Source organism: Balaenoptera musculus, chromosome 16 (assembly GCF_009873245.2).
Source record: "Balaenoptera musculus isolate JJ_BM4_2016_0621 chromosome 16, mBalMus1.pri.v3, whole genome shotgun sequence".
In the NCBI taxonomy this organism is placed as follows: Eukaryota; Metazoa; Chordata; class Mammalia; order Artiodactyla; family Balaenopteridae; genus Balaenoptera; species Balaenoptera musculus.
This window is the reverse complement of record NC_045800.1, coordinates 39,886,136-39,908,329: the sequence shown is the minus strand read 5'-3', so window position 1 is coordinate 39,908,329 and position 22,194 is coordinate 39,886,136. Positions and strand designations below refer to the sequence as shown.

General features: G+C 39.6%; 1 protein-coding gene across 2 annotated transcripts in view; it reads right to left on the bottom strand.

Annotated features, from left to right (window-relative positions):
• Positions 1-22,194, bottom strand: part of PRKG1 (protein kinase cGMP-dependent 1) — a 1,248,399-nt gene that overhangs the window by 1,153,092 nt on the left and 73,113 nt on the right. The window contains exon 1 of one of the 2 annotated variants that reach the window (XM_036828088.1): positions 16,725-18,040. The exons of the other annotated variant lie outside the window; for it this stretch is intronic. Coding sequence (XP_036683983.1) covers positions 16,725-17,035 — 311 coding nt within the window. The 5' untranslated portion in view covers positions 17,036-18,040. Of the gene's footprint in view, positions 1-16,724; positions 18,041-22,194 lie in introns of those variants that run through there. 2 annotated transcript variants of the gene reach the window in all.

Genomic DNA, 22,194 nt, shown 5'->3' with positions numbered 1-22,194 from the left:
ACTATTAGAAGCGGAGAGCAATAAGAACAGGGAGACGGGAAAGGCATGGAAAAAATAATAATGCTCTGTGAGGGCCTTCTATGCCCCAGATACTACACTAGTCTCTTTCCATTTGTATTTATAATTTAACACAAGCCCTGTCCCCTGGTAGCTTACAACCTAGATGAGGACAGACATATATTTACTCATTCACTAAACTACTACCATGTACCAGGCACTATCCTGGGACGTGGGGCCTGGATCAACAGAGGTGAGCTTACGTGAAGCCCTCTGGACAAACAAAAAGCAGAATACAAATAAATAGATAATTTTAGATAATGAAGTGCTATGAAGAAACCAAAGTAAAGTAATGTAATAGAGAATATTTGGAGTGAAAGTGACCATAGTCCGTTCAGAAGAGGCGTCTCTGAGGAGGTGGTATGGTACCTGAGTGTGTATTTGTGTGTGTGTGTGTGTGTGTGTGTGTGTGTGTGTGTGTGTATACATGTAATAACAATTTTAAAAAGATTTAATATTAAGTACCAAAAGAACATTAGAGCTAAAAGAATTCAAACCTATAGGCATTCTCAAAGAGAAATCATTTCAGAGTGGTGTGTGCAGAAGAAAGTTTCCTGTAAGTAAAAGGCAGATGGGAATTGAATAAAAGGGAACATCCCAATTCGCAGCAGAATGCAAGCAGAGACAGCCCGTTCTGTGCACTGGGACGAAATGCCTTCAGTAATGTTTATGGTACAGTTTATGGTACAGTCTCCCACATTAAGTTTTAAATTCCCATCCTATTATTCCAGGCATTCTCAAACTTTAGGGCACATCAGAATCACCTAAAGGTGACTGAAATTCCTCCCTTCCTCTCAAGTCTTATGAAGTTCTTCTGTCTTATATTTCTCTCATGTACTCCTGCCCATTTTTTGATTTCATAATTCAAATACCTCCTCTTTGTCCCTTTCATTTCACAAATAGCTCCCTAACCAGTTCTATATTCGCCTCGGGCATTGGTGCTTGCCTTTATCTCATCCAGCTCTCTTCTTTTATTACTTGGCAGAATATGTATGGGAAGCCAAAATTGCAAGTGGGAAGCTAACTTCAAGGATATATATTAGTGCTAAAAAAAAAAAAAAAATGGAGAGAGTTGGGAAGTTGTTGAAAGGTATAAAACATACAGTCTTACACAGCTCCTCCAGATAAACAACTCTTAGTATAGTAGCCAAATGCACAGGCTTTGGACTCAGGCAGCACTGTGTGGTCTTGGGCAAATTCCTTAACTTCTTTGAGTTTGCTTCACTTTTGCTGTCTCTACCTTTCAGAAGTACTATGAAGATTAGGGAAGAAATGCATACCCCCGGTACAATGCCTGAATCCACTGCATAAACGACAAGCTGCTACTATTATTGCTGCTGTTATGGTTACTCAGGTCATTATGACACTAACATACTGAATCTGGGTACAAAACTCAATTCCTCAGCTTCTGCATTACTCCAAAACAACAACCAAAAAACAGTCCTGTTGAACTTTTTCTGAGACGAATGAGACTTAATGTTTAATGTGAACAACAAATACCCTGGGTCCAAGTACAATCTTAACATTCTAAACTTCGTTGAACAAGCCATAAATTGATGTCACATAGTCCTTCAAGTGAATTGATGTCATTTGCAGAATAAGGTGCCTGTTTGTATGAAATGTATAAAAAAGGTAAATTTATAAAGACAGAAAGTAGATCAGTGAGCGCCTGGGGCTAGAGGTGGATCAGGGACTGACCATAAGGGGGCCCTGGGTAATTTGGGCCATAATAGAAATATTCTAAAACTAGACTGTGGTTATAGCTGCACAACTCCATAAATGTACTAAAAATCATTGTACTATATACATGTACAGTGGGTGAATTTTATGGTATGTAAATTATATCACAACAAAGCTGTTAAAAATAATCTTTTTGTTACATGACACGTTTCAGAATAAACTAGTATTTTTTTTTTCTAATTCTAAAGCTTTCCATTATCAGCTCATCGCCACAACTGTCATGAATTTGTCCGAGACAATTAATGTATTCCTCCATAGACTAACAGGGCTGTTATCATTGCGTTCACCCACAATCACAATGTTTTTGAAAAGACACCTTGAAATGCAGTATAAAAGTCATTAACAGAAAGCACTTATAGGATACGTTTATGTTCTGCATCTGATAGCTTCTCAGCCTGGACAGCAAATATTCAAGTTGGGAATGAATGGCTTTCAAATAGAAATCCATTATCAGCGCATAAGTTCTAAGCAGACATTTCAGGAAAGAGAAAAGGCATTTTGCTGTAAATATTTCTGATGGATTGGAATCACATCATTAAAGCAGTGGGTCTTTAAAAATGCACAGTACTCCAGGGCAGCAGTGCCCCAGTCTACACGTATAATGGCCTATGTGTTACAATGAATGTTAAGAGTAATATTACCACAATGTCACATAAATGCACCTCCAAAGAATGACCACCAAATAGTCTTCGCATCATTAGAGCACAGACAGCTTTTCCTTCAGATACTATACAACTATTATCACTATGATTTCCTAACGTAAATTAACTACAATACATGGCACTCAGTTTAAACTTGGTCAATCCATTCTTCACTTCTCTGTAGGCCTCTAACTGCTTACTGAACGAACTAAATGGCATCATTACAGACCTTCAAGCTTGCTTATGTTTGCCCTTTGTTGTCCATGATTAGCCCAGCCACAGGAGTCAACAAAGGATTCTTGCTGTCAATCTTCCTGAGTCAAACCCACCAAAACCAGGCTGGGTTGCATTGTGCTGTTCTCTAGGACCTTGTCAAGGCTGAAAGGTCCTGTCTTTCCACCTCGTGCTTTTCAGTTTGGTTAAGAGATGCTTATAGCACTTTAATAATGGAATTAGGTTAATTCAATAACAAGGAAAATGTAATGATAATTCCAACAGCTTATGTTTTCTGCTATTTGTAGAACGCCATACTATTTTTTGTATCCTGTACTGAGGGACCCACAAACATGACCTCTAATCATGGCATGTGTTATAATTCTCATTCATAATGAGAAAAAGGAAGCTCAGACAGATTCAACCTCGTACACCTCGTGAGTGGTAAAGCAGCAACTGAATCAGAGCCCATGTCCTTACCCATTGAATATGCTGTGTTCTGAGCCTACCTGCTTGGATTTTCCATAAATGCACTGCTGAACAACAGGACTCAATGGAGTCTCAAGGCCATCTCATGATGCACTGATGTTGAACAGAGTGTGGAAAGAAGGATGAACTGAGTCTGACGGCCTGTTGTATTTACAGAGTTATCACTTATGAGCTGTTGGATTTGGGTTGTGTTACCTCACCTCTTTGATCCTTAATCATCTCTTCTGTAAAATGGAAATGATCTGTCCTCCTTTATTCATTTAGATACTGTGAGGCATAAATGAGATCACACATACATTCATTTTTCCAGCCAATTAATATATGTTGTTATTAAGCCTCACTTTTATCAGATACAAGATATACAGCTGCATTGGCACATAGGCCTTTCAGGAGTTTAACCTCAGACATTCACAGAAGCATATGGTCAGATAGGGTTAAAAAAAAAAAAAAAAAAAAGGTTTTTTCTAGAATTGGGAGTTCCCAGGTTCCATCCTGAAGAGCTAAGAGACAATATGGCAAACAAAATAAGCCTTAAAATGTTCCCTGTTTTATTTTGATTAACGTTGAAGTAAACACCTAATGAATTTATATTTTATCACGAGTTCGATGGTCTCTACCATCTCACAATATTAAAATCTACGTGACTAATTGGATAATTAAAATCAGCAAGCTATTACTGTAAACTTGACCGGATTTTGTTAGTGAGAGTTCTGGCTGTGTCCACAAAAGGATTTAAAATTTTGATAGATTATCTGTAAGCTATTTCCATTAATTCCAGGCAAGTATTTCTCAATCAACCCAGTTACTTTTCAAGTTTAACCAATTTATGAGGTCTTATGTCACAGAGCTTAAGACAAGACACTTATTTGACTTGGAGGACAAATATGCTTCCTGGGAAAGATCATTTAGAATCACAGATTATTCCGAGCCCAGTAACATAAGTTTCCCATTTTCAAAATTTTAAATTTAAAAGATGAACTATCTGAGGGCCAGGAACATGAAGAGGCTTCATTGTGTCCTTCCTCTGGCAAAGAGTTATTAAGCACCTACTGTGTGCCAGGCCTGTCTGGGCTCCAAGGATACAACATGGAGCAAAAGAGACACTGGCTTTGTTTTCAGGGAATTTACCATCTTCTAGGAGAAGGAGATGTTAACCAAACAATGACCAACCTGTAGAAATTCAAACTCGGATGGACATGAAAAAGGCAAAGTACACAGCACTACAAAGTCAGACCCTGAGCGCTGGGAACCTATCTCCAGCCCAGGTATGCTGGGCTCAATCCATGTTGGAAGAACCCCTGATAAGGCAATGTCTTTTTTTAGCATATAGTCTAAAACCACAGATTTTCTGGCATTAAATAATTTGGGGGTGAAAAAGAGATGCATCTAGTAGAGCCCTACACTAGAGTAGTTATTTAATAAATATTAAATTTATTGGTAAAGACTGAACAAATACATAAACAACTGAAAACCAATCCATAGACTACGTTACCAGAAAAAAAGAATCAGAGGGTATTTGATAAACTTTCTAATAATACTCAGTTAAATTAAGATGCTAATACTTAGGGGAAAATAAATAAGGAAATAAAGCATTGGTAAATTGAGGGGATGTTTCTTTAAAATGGGAATTTAAATTTAAATTTAGTGGTACAGGCCACTAAAATTTTTTAACCAAAACCAAACAAACAAAAACAAAATATGAAAGTACAAGACAGAGAAAGCTTTCTGGGTGTGATACAACAAAAAAATACTTAGGCGTGAGCAACTGTATTAGATAACAATTTGAATACAGCAGAAATACAGTATTCTTGTAAGAAGAACTTCCATGATACTAGGGTTTGCTAGTCTCTAAAAGAGAATGTACTCACGGCCACCATAGGTGTATCAGTATATGGCACATGAAAAAATGTGGGTACATGAAAAATTACTGAAGAACTATATTAAAGGAACACAACCGTAAAAGAGAATGGAAATAGGACTTATACAAAACAAATGAGTTGTTGGGACAATTAGCTAAGCAGCATGGCACACAGAGAACACGCACGGGCTCTGGGGTAACTCACACCTGCTTTTGCCTGCTTCAGCCCACTGTTTTATTTTGAGCAAGTTGTTTACCTTCTCTGTGCCACACTCTCTCCATCTAAAGAAATGGGATGAACAGTACCTACTTTATCAGATTACTGTGAGAATTAAATGAGAAAGCTTATGTAGTATACAGTAAGACAAATATTTTTAGTAATAATTAGCAGCAGCAGAAGCATCACGAATTGACCAGAAAAGACAGGGCTAAAAAGTAACAATTATTACCTTCACTTTATAAAGGATTTCAGTAAAGATGAGAGAAATTTCTCTCTATGTCTAGAAAAAAAGAAAAAAGGTAAAGAAAAAAAAGTGAGGCTAGTTGGAGCAAGAAAATCTTCCCCCTTAATCATGATGAAGCAATAGACTGAACTACAAAAAGAACCTTTGAAATATAGTAATGGGAGTCAAGAAGGAAGGGGGGAAATCTGCCATAGATGATTTAAAAACTCACTAGCAAGGGTTCACCTGGATGTTATTTAATAACCTCTAAGTTCACCTAGCAGAGAATGCCACTCTTGCCAAGACAAATAAACGTATACTTGAGTTCTTTTCCATCTATCACACTGACAGTAACCCTTAGGAACAGTTAACCCATTTATCATCAGAAGACAGAGCACTGCTCTCTGATGATAAATGATTTACACGGCACAGGACTTCAGCGGTGGTACCAAAAGATAAGACAAGTCACAGAAGAGAAAGGGTCACCTGAGAAAGGTAGCCTTCTCTGTGATGAGCATTGTTTTGTTTCTTACTTTAGGATAAAGGTTCTGATGATGTGTTTCACTTTTTTTTACCTCTCTGCACATTCAGTGGTGGGATCTTCACCAAAGTATTTTAATATCTGTTCTTTTGACCTCTTCATTTCTGAGGGTATAGAAGAGTAACTCTGGATTGCTTAAAATAATCATGAGTATATTATAGATGGAATATCACTTTTGATGGAAATAATAGGAATCTCTTTAAATATCAGAATTCTCTGAAATAATATCTTATAATTACCCATAAACATGTAAACAAACACTCACACATATATAACGTTTCTAACTTCTCCACTTCTGGAATTTTTTTCTGTAATTATTATTATTTCAAATGCCATAGACTATACTCTCCTACTGGTTGCCTATCAAAAACAAAAACAAAAACCAAAAAACCTCTTTTTACCTCTTTTTTTTTTTATAGGCTAGTTATTTCCCACCAAAACTCAAAAAGAGGGGGAAATGAACATCTTAATGCCTTAAGCAAAGCATCAAAAAGGCAAAGGCTAGGTGAATTCATGAAGTATGCAAAGAGGTGGCAAGAAGTTAATAAAAGATGCTACATTCACAGCGGGCTTTTTATTGTATTTATTTGCCATTCCTTTTCATGAGGACTATTTCAAAGTTAAAATCATTCAGTTTTATGTCATTTAGTGCTACATGAATGAGAAATCATTTAGTTCTTTTTTCTTTTTTTTTTCAATAAGAGAGTGTAGGTCTCCATACTAAGTAATGCTAAAACATCTGGAAGGCAGAGTCAGGCAGATTACAATTTTTCATGTCATTATTTTTCTTTTGTGAAGAACAACAAAAAGTCTGAAGTTAGATTTTGAAGAAAAATGACTATTCCCTGATCAAGGCTACCACTGTAAAAAAAAAAAAAAAGTCACAGCAGAGTTTCTTTCACAATATTCTAAAGCTTTTCAGATCTACAACAAGAAACATTGTTCATACAAATGGATAATGGAGTTGAATATTACATTGTTATAAAGTTAAGTATTAAGTGAATGACTAGAAACTTTGAGCAGCTCTTTTATATTGCACAGTACCAAATGCTATGGAGGAAAAAAAGATTTTCCTATAAAAACTCAGAACTGAAGAAGTTCTATGAAGTAAAATCCATTTACTCAAAATAAAGAGGGATTCGCTAAATTGATCTTCCAACCAAAAAGCAACTCTTACGTCTCTGAGTGTCTGTGGGCTTCCTTTTCTAAGCTTTGGTATCCTCGGACAGTTCCTAAATAAGACGGTAGCAATTACGAAGAGCAAAGACCATGATTCACACAGAGTTCCATGCTCCACAGTGCAGGCAGTGGACACTAGGGTTTATTCCACTACACCTTTTCTTTTTTCTCTCTTCCCACTGGCATAATGAGTTGCCACTACAGGCTTAGCAAAATAGTACCTGTCACTTTCAGATGTTTAATATTACTCTGTAAAGGGTATCGTAACACCCTGTCAAACCAGCACAAGTCGAATATGAGACCTCGTCATAATGTAAAATGTGTTACTCAGTCACCAATGATTTAGACAAAATGCATCTTAGGAAGATGTAAGTGTGGAGCTGTGCTGGCTTGTAAAGCTTGCTCGCCAGCCACCTGTAGACGCCAGAGAGAATGGCCCGTCCACCTTGCAGTCCATCAGTAACAAAAACTCCAGAGGGACAAAATTTTAAATTCCCATTTTTCTTGCTTGTCACGACAACCCTTTTTTTCTTTCCTCCCAGTCCAGACTTCGAAGCACTGTCAACACCATAATTTATTGATAGAGTTGGACCATTAAATAGATGATACACAGTATATCCAGAAAGGATATGTTTTTCCCTCACATTATCTCATTATTCCTTGGCCCAAATCTGGTGAAAGCTTGATGGTACCATAATACAATTGATTCAGAAAATAACAAAAGTATTTTGCTTAACTAAAGGGTTTATTATTATTTTGCTTAACTAAAGGTTTGTCATCACTGACATGGAATGCAATTAACCAAATTAAACTGACTGGCTGATACTATAATTATTTCATGTTCAAAGAAATACAACGCTACTCGAAAAGAGCAGGTATGGTCTAGAAGTGAGAAAATATAACTGAGCATTAGAAGGTCAATAGCATTAGGAGATCTGCTTTTGACACATATTAATAATTTAAGCTATTTACCTATGCTTTTGCAGGCCCTAAGTTACACCACCTCTATACGGAAGGCAATGAAATTGCATCTTTCATAAAGGAATTCTGGTGAAGTTTAATTAGCACTTATGATCTTTAGACAGGTAAAGGTAATTAACATTTTTAAAATTTTTTTGATGCAGGTGGAAGTAGTATATGTTGACACTAAATTGTCACTGATTCTTTTTCTATACCTTTCCCCCATCCTTTCATAGTTTGGATTATAAGAACTCTAAGACACAGATACTTTCCTAGTGTCCTACCACCAACTCTTACCCATCATTCTGCTTCTAACTGCTAAGCCATATAAGTGAACACATGCTTTTGTTCGTGTTTCTTTATTGTTGCTAATTCCTCTTGTGCTTCCCATTTAAGTCCCATAATCAAATGCATGACATGAACCTGGATTCATAATGAAAGTGTTTACTTTCCTTATGATTAACTTCCCTGTGTAATTAATGCCCCAGGTCCTCTGGGCAGTCTTATGACATCTACTCTGCTTTTACATGCTACCTGTCAGCTGAATATATTTTCATATTTTAGAAGGAGGTGGAAAGAAACAAGAAAGCTTCTCGCTGACTCCCATTCTAAAGAGATTATTTTTTACCAAAAAGTATTTGCAATTATATTAGCTATTTTCATCACTTATATAAAGTGCTCTGTTGGCTGATCCTCACCTGAGAAGATAATGATTAAATTACAAATGTAAATAGGCTCCCATCAGAGACAATTAGGAACACCTTGAGGAGTTTTTAACAATATAAAGTGGAAGAGGGCAAGAAAGAGACCAAAAAGCTGGCAATAGGGGCAGCAGTGAGGTTATGACCACAGGGCGTAGAAATTCCCAGCTCCCTCTGGAGCTTTCCTGAGGGACCCACCGAGATTCTGTACTGCAGGTGTCACATCAGACCTCTCGTCTGCCTGCAGTGCCCATATCTGTTCACTCAGACCAAACCGTCTGGAAAGGGGGCTGAGAGCTTGTCGTGGTAGCTCTGCTTTCTCTGAAGCCTCCTTGGAAAGTACTCTTCAGCCTGAGCTCAGGCTGTTTGCCTTAAAAGGATAAAATATCTGTAGGAGAAAAAAAAAAACTGTAGCTGGCTACAGAGACATCACATACCAGAAGGAGAAGCGCTACAAGCCCTGTACCGCTTGTCCAAGGGAGGCTGGTCACTGTTTCACCTTTATACACCGAACATTTCATAAAAGCATCTGGGACACCAGGAAGCAGTCTTATTGGCTAACACAGCAACTCCCCTCAGTGAGAGCGGAAAAACAAACTTGGGTTGATGGTTGATCCTGATGTGTCATACTTGAACCATGGCCATGGCTCATGGCTGGCAGGAAAGAGGAAGTGTACTTACCCACTGAAGGGAGCTGCTGCCACTTTCTGTGCCCCAGGTCCTTGCGGGTAACGCCAGAGAGCACAGTGAAACTGACATGTGCGGCTGCTATGGAAATTGGGGAGCTGGGGCTGCCTTGCTCCACTGCAAGCAGGGCATTGGGATTGGTAAAAGGGAACCAAGGAAACTGCTTTCCCAAAGCATGGGAATTCAAGGAGCCTGTAACGGCTGCCATGGAACGGGCCGCAGAAAAGGTTCTCAGTCCTGGCTGCATATCAGAATCACCTTGGGAGCTCAAATAATATACCTCCACCTCCGGGCCACCAGATAGCAATTAAATCAGAATCTCTGGAGGTGGCACCCCCCCAGGAAAGATGTTTCCTAAATTCCCTAGGTGATTCTAATATGCAGCCTAGGGTTGAGAACTGATAGACCAGGTAAGGTAATGATTACTTACCTGGGAGAATAAACAATAAGGCATTAACTAAATAGTATACACCTATAATTTGCCAAAAAAAGTCTGCTTTTTTTAAGTCCCTAGTACTTAAAGGTTTTAGCCAATAGAAACATTCAATTCTTTAAGTGGAAAGTTTATACTGTTGCTTTAATCTCTCTCTCTCTCTCTCACACACACACACACACATACATACAAACACACACACACACACACACACACACCCCTGTAGTCTTCTTATCAGAGTGTTTCCTAAATTGTGCTGTTCATTGCAATTATCTGAGGAATCTTTTAAAAATACTGATGGCTGGCTTCCACCCCCAGACATTCTGATTTTAATTGGTTTGGGTTTTTTTTAAGCTCCCCAGATGATTCTAATGTGCAGCAAAGTTTGGGAACCATGGTCCTATCTTATTTTTTCCACTTTTCCCAAAGTTCTTCTGCTTCCTAGTTAACTACTGGTGAACAGATACTCGCCTGAGAACAGCCTATATGGTATTTATTAGGATTTCATGCAATTGCCTAATCCTCACATCCCTTTGGGAAGCAGAAGAACCTAGTGGCTAAAGAGAATGGCTCGCAAGTTCAAATTCAGATTCAGCCTTTTATAAAGTGTGTGACTTTGAGCAAGTTACTTGGTTTCTCTGAGTTTTAGTGTCCTGTTCCTTGCTGTTATGAAATAGGATAATCTGGAGTCTTCCTCACAAGGCTGTTTGATAAAAAAGACAATCTGTGTAAAGCACAGGGAGCAGTGGCCTGCCACAGAGTAGGTGCTCAATAAATGTTAGCCATTCTGACCTATTCTTTCAGAAAGAGTGATGCACTGACTTGCCCTCCTCATTCCTTTTTCTGCACCGCACAGTGGACTGTATGAAGACCACCAAGCCCTCCCTGGTATCAGACTAAGGAGTGTTTCAAAGGGACAATACAAGGCATTCAAAACAAGCACTGGTCTAAAGGGAAACATCTTAATGATTTTCTGCCAAAATCCCAGGATGGCTCCCACTCCCAGAGGAGGCCAACCTCTGGTAGATTCCAATTTGGGGGTCACAAAGTACTATCTTACTTGCAAATTCCATTCCAGTCTCATTGCCTGTTCACTTGCCCACAAAGCCCATCGCTCCTTTCCAACTTCTTTGCAAACATGGCATAGCTTTCACAATAGTCATCTCGCTTTGCCCTTTCCTGTCCCCCTGACACACATCTCTTCTTCCCACTCTCTCCTGCTTTTTTCCTATTAATAACTCTGAATATAAAATCCATTCAGAAACAAGACACTTTTGAGAGTATACTAGTAGTCGCACCTTTTGTACAACATCTGTTTTGTGTAGCTACAGATTTTGAGCCCTTGTTGATATTTACATGACAGTTTTGGAGGGAGAACATCCCTCCGCTCTTACAAACAAAATATACTCAGAGAGTTCAAACAGGCTGTACGTATTTAACTTCCCAGAAAATACACTTGACGGAGATGCCGAGGAACGCAGTCAGATGGTGAGAGGAAAGGGGAATCGGTGTCAGAAGGCTGGGCGGGAGGAAGTGGAGAAGGGCTGTCAGGCATGGGGTGGTAAACAGCGCCAGCCCAACAGTTCAGATTAGGATTCAAAATGCCACAGATGTGATTGCATAATAAGCTGTTGCGCATACTGGTAAATGCTGCTTTCAGCATGTGCTTATTTATCATATCGTCTTGCATTCTCAGAACGTGGAACATTCAAGTCGGAGGGTTTGAGTGCTAGCATCGGACCCAGTTCTCTGGGATGGGCAGCAGCACCTATGGTGGAGATGGGAGAAAGAGCAGCAGCCTGGTGTTCGAATCTGGTTGCTAGGATACTATGGAGACCCTCCACTGCTAGGCAGACAGGGAAAAAAAAAATGTGTCCATATGCCTTCTAACCTGCAAACAGCAACAATAGAAACATCGTCTGCCTTCTACCCTTTCCCATTAGGAATCCAAACCCAACTCTTCAGTGAAATAACAAGTAGCAGGAGCTTGGAAATGTGGCTCAGTAGAGCAAGGAAGCTGGTCATTTATATTCTCAGGCAGTCTCTGGAGCTCCTCTATTGAAGGGCTTATCAGTATTTTCATTATAAGCCGCATTTTAGGGGCAAACAACTATGCTTCAAAACACCCTCATAGGGTTTTAGCAGCCTGGTTTTATTTTTATAAAGGCTGCCACAACTTCAATTTTACTGCATAGACTATGATGTCAAATTAACAATCAAATTGGAAAGTCTATTAGAATAATGTTAAGTTGGAACTGAACTCCTCCACAAGAACAAGAGAGATGAATTTCAAAACTCGACTTCAGGTTCAATTCTCATCTGGGTCCGGTTCGCCTGGGTATGTGAGGAAACTGCCATGCTAGCCTGTGGCACAAAATTAGATTGTTTCCAGTGGGAACATTTAGAAGTGAGTGGAAAGAGGAGCTTGCTTTCTTTAAGAGTGGAACTCAGTTTCTTTAAGAGTTTTAATCATCTGCTGCTTGGTTAAATTAAATATTCTTACCTAGTCAGAAGAGTTATAGCTATTATCAGGACTGTGCTGGTGGGAGATGGGGGACTGGAGTGACATCTGAGATTCAGAGCTTTATTAACAGGTAGCAATTAGTCCTTGGTGTAAAGTGCACGCTTGTGTGCACACACCTGCGTGCATGCACATGCGCGCACACACACACACACACACACACACCTCAATTATTCTAACAACAAGCGGAAGTGCCCTCTCACCTACTCATCCTGATTCTCTCTGGCCTAAACTTGCTCTTCCTCAATTTCCACCACGGTATTCTGTTACAGCCACTAGCTGCTGTCGTTCCCCAGCTGTACCCTCTGCTTTCTTTTGCTGTCTTTTCCCTTTGCTGATGGCCCTCCTCACCTTAACCCCACCCCTCTTATCCCATCACCACTCACCTAAATCATGGCCATCGATCAAATACTTACTTTAAATACCTCTACTTCCACAAGAGTTTCTGATACCATAAAATTAAATGGGCTCAATTATATTTTGCCACCTGTCTTAGGCATCTCCTCTGTGACTTACCTTACTCTACTTTCTAGAATATTTACTTGTGCAGTATTGTTAACCCCTGGTTAACTCCTTCATAGGACTTACACGATTCTCGTCTCTAATGCATGACACTAACTTGCACATGGCACATCCCATAAAAGTAGGGAACTGAGCTATACGGCATATTTGAAATTTAACTGCTACCTTTGAAAGACATCTATGTTTTAATATCATGCCATCTATGATTACACTAAAATCCTAGAATTCTCCCAACTTCCTACAGAATTTAACAGACAGCCTTTAGGAAGATTGTTTCTCCTGAAATGTGCTAATGTCAAGGTTTAAAAAAAAAATCAGATAAGATCTTGTTAAAATTAATGTCTCCCTAAAAATAAGAAAATATATTTCTTTCTATCCTCAGCTCTCCAAAGTACTTCACAATCAAAAGGCGTAAAATTACAAGTCAAAATATGTCATCATTCTTTGAAATTCAGTTATCTCTAGGGTGAAAAGCAACAGCTTAACAAAAATACAGAGACACTAACAACTTTTGATAGGAACTCAACTCTTTATAGACCAACTGAAAAAACACAGAGCCCTATGACAGCAAAACGGAAAGGATTTGAGAATATTTACAATAGGTAAAGGGTTTAGATCAACATACCAGTGACAGAATGTTCTAATCTATTACAGAGTCAATTTTCAGGAATAAAATAGCATGAAATAAAATTACTTTAAGAATCCATAAGAACCACTCTATATACATAATCAACAGGCTGATCTCATAAAATGAATATTTTTATATAGTTTTCATTTTTAAGGGTTTATTTGCTTAATTTAATTCAAAACATATAGTCTAATAGTTTTACCTTCTCATATAGATATTTGGTAGCAGTAGAATATAGATTCCAATTTGCTAATCAGTTCTTTGCTCTTCAAATGACAACAGAAAAAGGGCTTAAGGGTTATTTCTAGACACGTGTGAAAGAGACAAACCAAAACAACACCCCTGCCTCACAGGTGCAGCAGGAGTGCCCCAGCTCTGTGCTAGAATCTGACACAGCCTTCCCTCCAATTCCAGCTTACAGGGAAAATTCCAAACCAAATATGTTACGTTAATTTATATTTTACACTGTTTTTCAAATGATCAAAAAACCACTAAAAAAATAAGTTTTGAAAGATTCTAATCCTCAGAAGATAACCTCGGTAAGCAAAAAGTAAACAAACATATTTGCACACATAGATAATTGAATAGGACATTCCCTGGGCAGTCACCTATATCCAACAGAAAGAGAATAGAAAACTACATGACCATGAATTTGAAATCAATTTTGGACTATTTAGATGGTTTCATGTTAACTCAAACTCCCAATAATCTGTAAGTTTAAGAATGATGACCAAATTTAACTTGTACTAAAAATCAAATATAAAGATATAAACACTTGTTGCCAGTAAGTTGGTATAATCAAATTATTGATAGTGAAATAAACAGAAATTCAAACAAGCCTCCTTCACTTTGGCAAGAATTCCTAATTCTTTGTGGAACCACCTTGCACAACCATTCAAATGACATAAGAATAACCGTTTTGCATACAATATACTTCTCTTTCTCTCACCAAAGGTACACTCTACACTTAAGCCAATTTTATTCTAGTTTTCTTTATGTAAGTGTGAAAAAAGAACAGATGTTTTTCCAAAATTATTTAAGCTTGGAAGACATTCATTTTATCGTTTTCTTCAACATAATCCTTCAGAATCACCAAAACCATCACGGTGATACCTTAATGGTTGACTTCCTTAAAGCACAAGTTATTAAATAAATATCAGAACGCACAGTACGGTTCCATAGATAAAATGTTTATTATGACAGCATGCTGTGAATTATTTGCCACGCTAATTTCATCTTCCACCGTGGATTTGTAAAAAAATCTAGTTGCTCTACATGTCAAGCACTAAGAGATTTCTAAAAGTTACCACGTTATACAGCTCAGTCCCTGCTGCCTAGATTCCTTTAGATCTTGTCTGATAAGAAAGTTTCACTGGAGTTAACAGCTGGCTTGATCATGCTTCAAATAAAACCTATTAAAATCGTCTTTTTATAAAAGCAGAGTTTGCTCTGAGTTACTCCAAATTCCTGCAGATACCAAAATGAGATCCTATGGAATGCTGAAAGATGCAGAGAGCTGTCTTTGACTTATTTTTTTTTCATTATGCAAAACTTGGCCCTGGAGAGAGATGGCCATGCACCTCATTAGCTAAAACAGGCAAGCATGTCAGGACTGCAGATTAACTTACCAGAGAAAGCTGAAGTGGATTCAGATCATTCAGGTTTCGAAAGCAGATCTAAATCTACTGAACTGAACTATTAGGGCAACTCTGTGAGGTTAGAATCTCAGAAATGTTTATCCTTATTGTCTCTTCCCCACACTCACAGAATACAAACTTCTCCTTAAACTAAACCTGCGCGAGGAACAGCAAATGCTCTACTGCAGCCAACAAGGAGAGTTACACGTCTAAGTTTTCAAAAGTATCATTAGTACATACTCACAAGCCACCCCCCCACACACACATCCAATAAATACAAATGGAGACAATCAAATACTCTTTCTCCTTATATTAAATCTTTGTGTTTATAAAGTGAAGGGTTCCCAGGGACCTCATATTATTATGTAACACGTGTCATCCAGCCAACGTGATGCTGTTAGGAACAGAGTAACAAAACCCTTCGTTTTATCAATTATGTCATTATCTATTAACTTAAAATACCATTCATCTGGGTGCTCATTCTATATTAACTTCATGCTCCTGCCACTTTACTCTCCATAAGAACTCTGAGTTGAGTGGAGTATAACAAGTTTCATTCAATTTTCCCACCCAAGCTGCGAAGCCCACTGACATCAGAACTACACAGTTGTCTAAAATGCTAGAACAATACTAGAGTAGTGGCTTCAGAAGCCAGGAGTAAGGCAAACAATGTGTCCACGTTGTCAGTAAAGATAAGTGTACTTCTCTGTATCTGACCCTAGAAACCTGCAACCCTCTTGGGAGACAGAGGCACCCCATTAACAACATTATATACATTCTTTAAGGAAAATAAGCAATATTCTCCCTCAGATGTTATTAAAAAAATATTTTTTTAAAAAATCTACAGACTAGGCTTCCATTTGTGGATTGTAAATGTCGTCGAATTCTGGAAATCAAAAAATCTTCCCTTTTATATGTGTATTTGCTTATTTTGGACACTTTGATGATGCCAGAACATCAGCTTTGAACGGTACCAGCGAGAAACGCCGGCATGTAGAGAAATCCGGGAGCGCCACGAAAGCATAGAAAGGAAGGGTGATAGCAGACGCATTTCATTTCAAGTCTGATGAGCCTGCAGTTAGGATTTTCCGGTTGGGCAGGTTTGCCAGGGCATTTGGGAGACGGGGCTTTCTATATATACTCACACATACACAGCTGGACACACACCGGGGACGCATTCAAACTCTACGTACGGTAGGTGGCCTATATGAATGTATGTGTTTATTTAAAAAAAAAAGAAAGAAAGAAAGAATAGCTTGACATCTGACAAAGACACGAAGGCAACGTAGGTGCAATGAGTCTGACTCTGAGAAACGTGCACAGCCCCGCCAGAAGTGCCCGTTAAAATGAAACATTTCTGAGGATGAGGACAGACACGGCAAGCGGGAGGGGCGGGGGCCGACAGACAACACAGAGACCCGCAGCTCCCCACCGACAGGGTGCCACACGGACCCGGAGCGTAACCCCTGCTTACTGTGGACTCTTGGGGTAGAAGGGCAGAGTCACATGGCTGAGATCCTGGATGTCGAAGGCGGTGGGCTCAGCGGAGATCGCCTGCCGCTTGGTGCGCGGCTCGCCTTGCAAGGTGCTCGCGCTCTGCTTCTGCGCCTGCTGGGTGGCCGGCCGGATCACCGAGCGGTACTTGTCCAGCTCGTTCTGCAGCTTCTGGATCAGTTCGTCCTTCTGATCCAACTCCAGCTCCAGCTCGTCGATGAGAGCATCCCGCTGCCTCAGCTCCTCGATCTTCTCCTGGAGCGCGTACTGTAAATCCCGCAGGGTGCCCATGCTCCTCCGGCCTGCCGGGGGCTCCTTCCTGCCGCTGCTCCGCGTCTTGGGGCGTCCTCCCCTCTCCGATCAACTTTCCCCAAAGTCGCTGCTGCCTCCCGAGTGCGAAAGCTTCCTACTTGAGACCGAAGCCAGCCCTGGCTTCTGAGCATGCCCAGTCTCCCGGCTCCAGCCACCGAGAGTTTCAGGGCAGATTCCACTTCTCCGGGCTGTGAGGCTGAGCGCGGGGATGAGCCAAAAGGCAGGTCGAACCGGGATTCAACCTGAAGCGCGGTGGGCGCCGCGGCGCCAGGGAGAAGAGCCGGGAGCGCGACGGCAGGGCAGCGGGAGAAGGGACTCGGATGGGGGCTCCGAGGCCGCGGCGGGTGTGCCCGGGTCACTCACGCCGGGCGCCGGAGGAAGCCGGCGGAGCGTGTGGGGAGCCCGATAAACCTCTGAGCGCGCCGAGGGCTGCGCGGGCGGAGCGAGGCGGGAGCAGTACTTTGGGGGCGGGGAGGCGGGCGGGAGAGGACCGCGAGGACCCCGCGCAAACTCGGGAAGCGCTAGCCGGCTCCAGAGCATACCAGGCTGGAGGACGTGGGGCTACACTCCCGGCGACGAAGGAGGGCACAGCGGGCTCTGCATCCTCGGCGCGCTGACTTCTGCAGGTGTCTGGACCGCCAGCCTCACCAAGAAAGGCTCCCCAGCCTGTGGCTGAGCTCTCGCGTCTTCCACGCAGCCTTTCTCACGGGGAGCGCCTCACACAGGTGGCTAACGCTTGAAAACAAACTTGCCTCTCAGGAAAGCAGAGCGTATCCGTGCAGGGGAGGGACTTCCATTCACATCCAGGTGCCTCTGGGGATGGGGGAGGGAGCTTCTGATTTTTTTTCTCCCCCGTAAGCATTGCCAGCTCCTGCAAATGACTTCCCTTTCCGCTCCTTTCAAACACGGATTAACGAACTCTTTTTCGGGCAAGGGTCGAAACGGGATTGGGCCCCAGAGGGCTGCTCAGCTTCCCCCCACTGCCCCTCCCACTTAAGCCAGTGTCTGCAGAATAGTTTATGGAAGGGTCTTGCCCCTTCCCTGAGCTGAATTCGGGGCGGGGAGTGCAGGGCGGGTCAAAATCATTGCAGAGTTCCAAAAAGTTCATCGTGAAATGGAACCATATCTTTGAAATTACTTCCTTGACAACAACCAAGCCGTTAGGACTGTATCCTTCCACTTGAATGGCAAGACACAAACTTCGAAGAAGAGGGAAAATCTTAAAGAAAAGGAGGACCCTAGATGGGCTGTGGTAAAGTGCCGCCCCACCTCCACCTACTCCCACCTCCAACCCCATCCCTGCCTGCTCAATATTTCCTAAAATGATGACAATTTAGGTAGCATCCTTTCTGTCCAAGGGTAATTCTCCCATCGTGTTTAGAATCCTCCATAATACTTAAATTCCTCATATTTACCTAAATCTTCACCAAATCATTTAAAATTTTAGCATCTTTACTGCAGTCCTCTACTTACTGTTCTTGAGAACTCAATGTTATAATCCTCGAGGCTCTATTTGGCCATTCCTTAACACCAAATAAAACAAAGTAGGTAGAAAATAGATTAAAATTCTGAATTGCAATCCAGAACTATTCACTGGAATCTAAATTTAGCCAAGGACATATATATCAGTCCCCCCCAAAAAAGTGCTCACTTTTGCTATTGAATACACAGCCTGTTCTAAGTAAGAAGAAGAAAAGAATGGGGAGGGGGAGGGGAGGAAAGAAAAGAACAGAACCAGCTAGCCAATGTCACATTTATAAGCTTTTTGACTTAAAGTGTACTTGTTTGTAATTAGAAGTATAAATGAAAAAGGATATATAGTCCTAAACATTCTTGCACCCAGATGATGATTTAATTCAGTACAAATGATATAAGACACTTAATTTTTCTGCTTTCCAACATGGATATTTTCAGAAGTGCATTTCTTTCAGAATGTAATATATAAAGTGGATAATTCCCCAAAATAAACATGAATAACTTACAGATACTGATAGCAGCAAGTAGGAGTTCTGAATTATTGTTGTTTTAATTAAAACTAAACCAGGCAGAAGTGCCCTGGCTTTGTATAACTGACTCCATTCTAAAAGAGCTTCCGTGACATTTTCCTTCTCCCAGGAAAAAGGCCAAATTCTTATCTTATTTAACCTATGGGAATTCTTTAATTCCATGGCAAAATGTCTAAAACTAAATGAGACTTTTTTTCCCTATGGATCTATTATAGGGTCCAGGAGCCCAAAAGTTTACGTCTAAAAATGTATCAGGAGCAATGTATAGGGGACATCATTAGACAACTGCTAAGCAGAGTTATGTTTTAAGGTTCATTTGAGGCTTAAATGGGGTTTACTTAATGTCTTTGAGCAACACAAAGTAGAGAAGATTCTTCTTCATTTGTAGAAAGCTTGTCTACATGTAAAAAGGATAAAAGAAACTAAAGCATTTTCCCCCCAAAATAAAAAACAGCAGTTCAACAAAAAAAAAAAAGTCAGGTGGTTGGTTTTTTTTAACAAAAGTGAAGTTTCTTCCACTGTTATGTAAATATTTTTCATTATTTACGCTATCATATCTACATGCCACTATAGGATATATCCATGTTACATTTTCATTTTAAATGGAATTCTTGTGATACAAAATATATTCCTTGATGAATCCCATAGTGAGAGTCAGGAATCTGTTGTAATAAATGCAAAGAAACTAAACAGCTGAGAAGATATGACTATTACAATTGACTTACACTTTAAAAGGTATTCAAGGTGTAAGAACATATTTGGTTGTATTAGCCTATACAATGAAAAAGTAAAATTGCCCTTAAATACTTTATAATTGTATATGCAAAATCCAGAATTCTAGGCATTTCTCTTCCATTTTTAAAGTCAAAAGAAATATTTTAAGTAAGTTTTTCAATGATGTTCTTGACTGTTTGTTTAAATCTTGAGGGACCCTGGTTTTCTATCTCAACCTTTTGAGTGATTCCAATATTTTCTTAAATATCTTTTGCATTGTATTGGGTAAATGCTGGAAACAAATTTTACATAAATAATCAAGGTTTTGTAGTTTCATTTCAACAGATTTTACTATATGTCTTATAGCAAACTTAATTGGCTAAGTTATAATATCACAGATCAGGCACAAGCCTACTTCCTGCTATTAGGCTACCACAAATTTGGAATGGAGTGGAGCTGCATATATTGAGCTCTCCCACTGCCCTTCTGGGATGAAGTCTTGATGTTAGATGCTGAAACACAGAACAATGCAATTTTGAAGGAACTTAATTTATACACTAGAATTCCATAGTCAACTCACAACCTACTTTCAGCAGTCTCTCTTTGTTGTAGCTCTAACGGAAGCAAAGTTCGACCATTAGCCAGACCCACCTGTGGCATATTGATGCTCTTCAATTTTGCATGCAACCCTCATGACTGAGAATAAATATTATCACACCTTCCTTGATGGAATCTCAGAATCACTTAGACATTCAATAATTCAGCTTTATCATAATACTGGCCATTAAAAAAAAATAAAGTCTTTAGAATTTATTATCCTACACTAAAAACATAATTAGCCTCAAAAGAACTCTGATAATTTCGTCATCCAGCTGCCCATTCCACTGGTGCTACATTTCCTGCAGGAGTCCTAAGTTTGAAATTTTCTTCTGCCATTTCATGTACATGTCTTGAACAGCAAAAACCAAAACCAAAAATAAACAAAACATAGATGAGCTATGTTTTGGGTCATGGAAGCCTCCCCTTGCAGAAAATTGCTAGAAGTAACAAGTAACCCTAAGAATCTAGATATGAAGGTTACCATTACTGGTAAACATACTGGCTTGCTCAAAACTGTTCTTCTTAATCAAGACCACAAGAAAGGTAACTAACTTCCTGGAGCTCTTAATCCATGACAGGCACTGTTCATGTAACCCTACGAGTTGGACATTATTATTATTTCCATTTATATTTGACAAAAGGGAGGCAGAGGATCTCCCACCCAATGAATATCAAAGCCTGGATTCAAATAAAGACCATTTGATGCAGAGCTCAATCCCATACCCCCTGCCCCTCATTGCCTTCTGCAGGACTTCCAAGGGTTGCTAATGCCTTGTTCTGGATCCTGAGATATAAGACATTACTTAACATTAACTAGCCTGACTTTGGGGTTGGGTATGTGGAAAGAGGAGAAATTTGGAAAATCCTAAAAGAGCAGGAAAAGATATTTTAAAAGTTCCTTTTCCCAAAACTGTCTCCACTTCAGCCCCATTTCATCTTGGTTTAGGGTCACCAACTTGCACCCATTTGCCTGGGACTGTCCTGGTTTTAATATTAAAATTGCTTGGGACTGTCCTAGTTTTTAAACTGAAGTCCTAAGTACCCCTTGGTCCCGGGCAAACCAGGATGGTTGGTCGCCCTATATAATTCAGGATTGCAGAACAGAACCTCTCTATTTTATATTTTCACATTTTGTGTTCAAAGTTACTGATAGAAAAGTAAAACCAAGGAAGATCTGTAATAATAATACCTATTATTTTAAGCGCATTACAAACCCACTTATGCATTTGTTTGTGTGAATGTGTTTTAGGAAAGCAATCATCCCATTTCAATGCATAATAATACACCACAGGAATTGTCTTTGGACTGTAAGGGGAGATGAGTCAGACAATAGAATTTTAATTATACTTTGATAAATTAGACAAGGATTCAAGGCTCTCTTTTTGGTTTATCTTTCTTATAAAAATCTAGAATTTAGACAGATTGGCTTCCTATAGATTAAGCACAACAATTCAAGCTCCTGCTATTTGATTAAGTCCTATAAAATTAGATTATTCTTACTACTGTGTTTGGTGGCTAGATTTGGCCACCAGGAATGCATATTTAAATGAATATAAGTAAAAATTCTAATGGTTGAGTTGTTTAGAAGTCATACTACCGAAATGATAAGTTCTGGATGGAAAAGGAAAAAAAAAAAAACCCTAAAACATTAATGATGAAAAACTTACTGCAGAGACTTGGAAAGTAATAATGCATTATACCATACTTGCTAATGTGCTTAGAGTTTAATACCGAATTAGTGTCATAGTTAATATTACTTGAAATGAATTCTTATAGTCTGCTGCTTAAGATGATGGTAAGTTATTATTGGACCCCAGC